Source organism: Carica papaya, chromosome 9, assembly GCF_054855325.1.
Source record: "Carica papaya isolate Zhongbai chromosome 9, ASM5485532v1, whole genome shotgun sequence".
Taxonomy (NCBI): Eukaryota; Viridiplantae; Streptophyta; class Magnoliopsida; order Brassicales; family Caricaceae; genus Carica; species Carica papaya.
In genome coordinates this window covers 2,008,834-2,016,492 of record NC_142317.1, presented here as the reverse complement: position 1 = coordinate 2,016,492, position 7,659 = coordinate 2,008,834, and the positions used below count along the sequence as shown (strand labels likewise).

General features: G+C 33.6%; 1 protein-coding gene across 2 annotated transcripts; it reads left to right on the top strand.

The window, feature by feature from the left end:
- Positions 1 to 1,385: 1,385 nt before the first annotated feature.
- On the top strand, positions 1,386 to 5,906 carry LOC110823285 (WAT1-related protein At5g64700-like). 2 transcript variants are annotated; one of them, XM_088211755.1, is made up of 8 exons: positions 1,822 to 1,899; positions 2,002 to 2,064; positions 2,992 to 3,052; positions 3,150 to 3,266; positions 3,602 to 3,833; positions 4,109 to 4,267; positions 4,946 to 5,097; positions 5,199 to 5,906. In XM_088211755.1, exons 3-8 carry the CDS (start codon positions 3,024 to 3,026, stop codon positions 5,446 to 5,448), a joined length of 939 nt encoding a protein of 312 aa, XP_088067881.1. In that variant the 5' UTR covers positions 1,822 to 1,899; positions 2,002 to 2,064; positions 2,992 to 3,023; the 3' UTR covers positions 5,449 to 5,906. The 2 variants fall into 2 exon arrangements, with proteins under 2 accessions (XP_021909341.2, XP_088067881.1); XM_022053649.2 differs by lacking the exon at positions 2,992 to 3,052 and having other exon boundaries at positions 1,386 to 1,899.
- The last annotated feature ends 1,753 nt before the right edge of the window (positions 5,907 to 7,659 follow it).

The following is a 7,659-nucleotide window of genomic DNA, read 5'->3' as shown; positions in this document are numbered from 1 at the left end:
CATTTGCTCAATCGGCCTAGACTAAACATCATTGGGCAAGTCCTAAACGAAGATGGGCTTGGACCCACCAGACTATAATTGAAATGGGCCTTGGGCTTTACTTTTATGTGGGCTTTAAGAAATCCTTTAAGGCCCACCATATATCTCTCCTTTCTCCTCGCAATTGCTATTTTTTTTTTTTTTTAACAATAATATTTAGTTTTAGTACTAATTAAATGTTAATATTTTAAGAAATAATAGTTTATAACCTACCTCGTAAAATATTGATAATTTTGTCATATCAGATTTACAGTAACACAACTCAAAAAAGCTGGCTACCATAAAAAAAAGCTATTAATTAATCTCTTATTCACGCACGTGATTTAAACATTATAACATAATTTATAAATGCTGTCTATTAGATGAAGCCCCACCCAAATCAAAATTTAAAAAAAAAAATAAAAACACGCAACAAAGAAAGACAGTCACTGAAGTATCGAACCCGGGAATCTAGCGAATCTGCAAAATTTCCCCCATGCCTTCCTGGCTATCTATTAATTAATTAATTAATTATGTTAATCATAAATTTAGTTAGTTAATGATATGTTAGAACTGTAATTAAATTTCTTTAATCAGACGGTATTTCCCTTTCCCGGAAGTTCATTGATTTCGTGAAATGAAATATGAATGTGCATGTATGTATGTATGTATTGTATCACGTTGTTGCACATGAACAGCTTAATAAAAACACACATGATTCCAGCATATATTGATATTTTTTTAATTTGTTGATAAGATTAAAAAAAATAATTTGCAGAGAGTCATAATTAATTAAATCAAGAAGATTATTTATAATTAATGGAAGATTTTAAAGTTAATTAATTTAAATTAGCTGGTCAAATCTTTATGAATGAAGTAAACAAAATTTTGACCAGTTTTGTACTATTAGGTACCTGGCACGACCGTCGGTAGCCCATCAGTTTATTAGCCCCGTCCAACCCGCTGCCATGGACAATAAATCTCGCTTTGCTTGACCCGCTCCATAACGAATGGATTAGGTCACTTCAACATCTCCATTTATAAGTAATTAATATTTAATTAACAGTTTTTTAATAAATAAAAAAATTAAATCTAAATTTTAATTAATATTTTTTTATACTTAAAAATATAATGTACTTTTAAATATTCAAAGTTACAATAATATATTAGTAAATTAAATATTTATTTATATTTAATTAAATATTATAAGTTAATTATAAAATTATAGTAATTTTATAAAATAATAAATTTTATGTGTTGTGAGTATAAATAATATACAAAATTTGAAATTTTGTTAGTATTAATCTAATTATTAAAATATTATTTTCTTATAATAATAAGCTCCGAAGGCTAACAATTATTGTATTTCTTTAACAAGGAACGCCAACAAATTGTATAAATACGCAGGGACACATGAAAGCAAGCATGGAGAAAACCAGCATAGCAGAGTTTCCTACTACCATAAAATGGAATCTATAACCAACTCTGTCAGCTGCCTCTTTCGTTTTTCAAATGCATCTTGCTACTCACTGCTCATCTCAATCTCTCTCGATTTTTCCTTTCGGTTTTTCGGATCCGATCATAATAGCAATACAAATCCAACACCAAACGCCGCTCAGAATTTTCCTTCTGGAGATCTCTAAGTTTATGTGAAAAGTCCCAACAGAGTGCGAGTGCGAGTGCGAGTGCGATGAACAAGTATTTTCGCGGCGGCGATTCGCAGGTGGCGGCCAGCATGGTGATGGTGCAGGTGTTAGCGACAGGCCTCCAATTGCTCTCTAAACTCGTCTTGAGCCAAGGCACCTTTATTTTCGCATTAATGGCGTATCGCCATGTTGTTGCCGCTCTCTGTGTTGCTCCATTGGCTTTCTTCTTAGAGAGGTTTTTGTTTCTTTTAATTTTTTATTTGATTTTTAGGATTTCTTCGCTCCTCTACTCTGAGTAATTGAATATCAATTAATCCGGCGTATGATGTAATTGCAGGGGTGGCTCAAAGAAGCTCAGCCGGTCCGGTTGGCTATGGCTATTCGTCAGTGCTTTAACTGGGTATGTATGCATCGCTTGTCTCTTACTTTTCCTTTCGGTTAGACAATACAAACGTGTTAGCGGTTTAACGAGTTTTTTTATTGATAGTGTGATTTAATGAGTTCTTTTCAGTGATGTGATATAGTGGGTTCCAATTAGCAGAAAACTGTATTTTATGCGTTAACTACTTATATTCAATTATATTGAGATTATCACTTAGATTGCTCGACTCTCGTCAAATCCAGCAATTAGTTAAAGTAGTTTTTAATGTGATAATGAGGGCTAGGACGAGAACATGCATGTTTGTCTATTTCTTAAATAGCAAATAAGATTTAGAAACTAATTATAGCTTTATAGTAATTTTGAAATAGTTTAGTTGTATATATTAATTATAAACATTAGAAATGATTATGCTGCATGTGAGAAGGATACTTTATTATTATTAAGAGAGTATACTGTTGAATAAAATGCAAAAGTCAATCAAAGATAGATTTTCTTCTTTTGAGGATAAATGGAGAACTGTACCACCATTATTAAGACTCAAGTTATTAATATGATCTTCTAGAACTAAAAAAATGCTTCTATGCATTGCTTTATTGGAAGGCCATACTCAAACGGGACCAATTGGATAATCAATAATGCAGAAAAAGGGTACTCAAGTAGTGATTGATATCATATCAGTTTTCACCTTTTTATTTGTTCCATCTTTTGTTGATGGTGGAGAGCATTTGCCATCATTTGCCGAAAGAAAAAAGAACACAAAACTAGGACGGTTGTCATGTTGTTGAAACTCATTGATTAATTACATAGATACTTACGTATATACATATATAGGAGAATATTTATAGGAATGGGGATAATCCGATAGTGATCTAACAATATTGCACCACTTGCTTGGTGGACTGAACTACAATAAGTAAAGTCTATAAAGACACTTTCACTTGACAGGGCTCTCCTGTGCCTGTTACAACTCTTTACAAATGCTGACTCTATTCCAGGCTGACAACAGGTGAAGTAAATTTTCCAGGTCTTACAAAAACAGGATTAGCTAGTTTACGATTTCCTTTTTTGGTTCTTCAGTGCATATTTTTGTAATTGACATGCAGAGTGACAATGGCAATGGGAATGTTCTATTATGGCCTCCGTGATACCACAACATCATATGCTCTCAACTTCATCAACTTAATCCCAGTCATCACTTTTGTCTTATCCATCATTGCTCGGTACAGTTTGGTGAATCTTTATATTTGTTTGTACATAAATTTTTTCATTGATGTCCAAGTTAAGCTAAGAGCATTTTGAGAAATCTTAATCTCAAATATATGGGTTTAAAAATAAAATTATGGCAAAACAATATCTTATTTAAGCTCTAAGTCCAATATTAGTTGTATCATTGGCATTTTGTGGAAATCTAAGCCATAAAGCCTGCAGGTCTCGAACTATATTTAACATCACAGACTTTATTTACTCTCTGCACACACACACATATATATATATTACATAAATGGCGATGCCTTGTAACTTTCACATACATGTAACTAGGAATTTGGTTTTGTAGAATGGAGAAATTGAGGGTTGGTACCAGGGCGGGCAAAATCAAGATATTGGGTGCAACATTGTGCGTCGCAGGGGCATTGACTACTAGTCTTTACAAGGGAAAAGGATTTCATATTGGTCATCACAGTCTTCGCCATCCTACTGCCGTGAAGACATCTAAGGTTTACTGGTTCCGTGGCACCTTCATCCTGACTGGAAGTTGCTTGTCCTATGCTGCTTGGTTCCTTGTCCAGGTGCTTATAAATACACAAACATTAGCATCATATTTCCTGATTATACTTTTCGTTCTCTATGCTAAGACTAGCTTAAAAATCAAGTTTAGAAACTAACTAGAAATGGGATGACATCAATCAAACAAGCCTTAAGTGATTCCCGCAGCAATTTTAATTCATTGCTAAAATATTGTGGAGTTCAGGCTGTAGATATATGTACTTCCATCTTTAGTTTCTTGTTTATCTTCTGCTTTTTCATTAGATAAACAATTTACTTATTTTCTTTTAAGCTGTAGGTTAAGTTGCTCCAGGTATTTCCATCAAAATATTGGGCAATAATGTTGACGTGCATCTTAGCTTCCCTGCAAGCCGCCATCATAGGTTTATGCGTAGACAGGCGTAAGGCTTCTTGGAGATTAGGATGGGATCTTCAACTGGTTACCATCATTTACTCGGTAGGTTTATTGTTAAATCAATGTACCGGATCTATTTGCTGGGGAGTGCTTAAGTTCCATTACATTGTATCTTAATCAGATTTTTGGTGCATAACTCCAACCTTCTTTGAAGTTTTATCAGACTTGTTCTCCATGATTGATGCATTTGTCAAGATATGGTCTTTTTCCTCTTTTCTTTTTTTTTTTTTACCGGGGGCGGGTGGGGCGATAAGTGTGGTATGCAGTTTAATTCCATTGTAGAAATTTTCTTTCTCTAGTTCTAAGTTAGAAAAAAAATTTCCCATTTTCCATATTGTTGTATCAGAATCCCTGGATTGTGAACTGTGATCTGTTTGTAACATTGCCGGATAAGTTCATATACGCAGTTATAGTTTCAAGTTATAAATCTGATTACGTTAGTTTGTTGTCGAAAATTGCCAACTCCAAAAATTTACCAGTTAGATACTAATTAACAGGAGTATATATATTGATCCTGGTTTCACAAACTTGTTATACACACAATTTGAGTTCTTGCTGCTCATTCTATATGTATACAATGAGTTCTTGTTGCCCCTTGTATCTGTGCATGTGTATCTATTCTGTTTTTGGTACAATAGACTGGTGCGAATGACAAAATATTTTCATGTTTGATAAATTGTGGGATGGATATGATCTGTACTGAAATCAGATATTATGTAGGGAGCACTAGCTACAGCTGCAACCTACTGCTTAATAACTTGGGCAATAGCAAAGAAAGGCCCTACATACCCTCCAATGTTCAACCCACTAGCTCTTGTTTTTGTCACAGTGGCAGCAGATATCATTCTCGGCGAAGAGGTCAGCGCAGGAAGGTAAGGCTTGTTTATGTTTATATACAAATCTCAGTAGAAATTATACCTACTCTAAATATTTATTTTCACCAACTTTCCTTAATTCATGTATAATTTTTCAGCTTAGTAGGCATGTTTTTGATAATGGTTGGATTATACTCCTTTCTATGGGGAGCAAAACAAGATCAGTTCACAAGCTTGCCTCAACCAGATGCAGAAACTGAAGACGCAGTAGCACCAGCAACAGCTTCTGAATTTGTAGGAATTCAGCCTAAGGCCAGAGTCTTGCCGACAGGCTTGCCTGCCAAGAATGCCAATGACATTGAAGAAGGTATTGACCTCTCATCACAGCTAGCATTTTCAAGGCACTAGCCTATTTGGGTCTGTTTCCTTCTCCATTCTTCTGTTGCATTTGGCAAAACTTGTGTCCCAAGGAAAAAGGGGAAAAAGAAAAGCTTCAAAAAGTTGTTCGGAGTATCCTTACTAGGCTAACATGAAGAAGACATAAATAATACGTGTTAGGAAAAGGAAATTAACAAAACTGGCCATAACAGTCCAGTTTATTGTATAATCTTGAAGCCCCAAAATTCTCGATAGAGACTATCTCTGACTTCTTGATGAAGCTATAAGCTACTTGTTAAGCCCAGTGAGAATGGATCGAATTATCCATAATTGGCCTATCCATGACCACGACTTGTTCCAACTTAAATTTGAAATGATATGGAGCGTATTCGCAACACTTCCCAACTCTCCCCCTCTGTATTTTGTACTGAAACATTATGTTTGAAATGGTTAACTGTGTGATTAATTATATCAAAAACTTAAAATGATGCAAGATGATTCTGAACTTTTATTTATATTAATTTTACTATATCTTTTAGGTTCAAATAAATTTTGGTTCTAAAGTAGGCACAAAAGTTAAGATTGAGGGATGAATAATCTTGTAAAAACGAAAAGAAAAAAGAATAAAATGCACAAATTCGTAGAAGAATTACTTATCCTATTGTCTGATATTAACGGAATCAACCCGCCAATGTGGGCATAAACTGAGAAACACAGCTTCAATGATGTGATAAATCTCAGGAGAGTTAAGAGTAAAGTAGCAATAAACCAACTCTTCCATTTCTTCCCAGTCTTGAATTCCTAAATCCTGAATCATCTCGATAACAGATTCACGCAAATCAGTGAATGGATCGACAGAGAACTTGACTGCACAAATGCTTCTAACTGTTAACATGCCACTAACATCATCAGGCAAGCTAGCTGAAAAACTAATTCTGTTCTTCCGGTTATGCCAATATCTGCTCTCGTCCTTCCTCTCGACTTCTCCTGCAGTGTCCATGAAACCCAAAAGACTAAAACAGAAGACTACGAAGCTAGATAGTGCACGAACCCGATATCCTTCATCTTGTGAGTTATATTAGGATGTGGGTGAGAAGCACTTCAATGGTAAAATTCAAAACTTCACATGTTGCAAGAGTGCGGCGCTTGCAAATTAAAAATTCTTGTGATGTGGTTTGAGGAACATATCAATTGAATCATAAATGATAACACACTGCTTTTTACGTTCGTACTCTGCAAATTCATGTGACTAATTATTGATAGAGCCTGTAGATAAAAGATTAAATGATAACAAAATCAAAATTTTGGTAATCAATTATCTTAAAATTCATCATACTATCCCTTACAAATTTATTAAAACTGAAAACTTCGATCGAGTTGAAATTGTTAGAAGCATCAGATTTCTGTTTGCACCCAATTCAACTGCTTGCTTATTCACGACAAGGGTAAGAATTCAGATCATCCCAAACACCAAAGAACTCAGAAGCCTATATGTGTATACGTATTGATACTATATTTTTTTTTCAATTTAATAATATTTTAGAAGTAAAATATAGAAAGAAAAATATGTTCTTAATTATTTTAATAAAATATAGAAAATGAGTTTGCTATCAAGGCTGAGAAAGAGCAACACTGCACGTCTAATTTATACGTATTAAAGAAAATTAATTATTAGATTCTTTGACTTTTGGTCATAAATAATTTTTCTTTTTTTAATATTAAACTTTTTTTTTATTGTAAAACTTATTATAAAATATTTGGTAGCAGCAACCCCTCCCTGCTTCAACATTATACGGTCCACCAATGTCACCTCCAACTATTTTCTCTCACCTCACTTTTCCATATAAATAAATAATTTAATTTTTAATATTTTTTAAAATTATATTTTTAATTTTTATTATAATTTAACTGAGAAATAAATATAGTAAAAGAAAAAAGAAAAATATTTAAGCAAATTTGTTTTTTTTTATATGGGAAGAAGAAGTATTGGGTTTCCATATATATATATATAGAGAGAGAGAAATGAATCCTTTTTTGTGCCACGTCACGTACATCCTCAAAAATAAACATGGGCAGCTCACCCAAACTTAAAAAAAAAAAAAAAAAAAAACCAGTTAATGTCGTTAGTGACGTCAGTCTCCGGCCAAAAAGGAAAGTAGGTCTCACTACAGATTCATATATTCTTCCCAAATAGGAAACTAAAAAAAAAAGAGTAGTGGGGGGAAAATGAATTCCCACTTT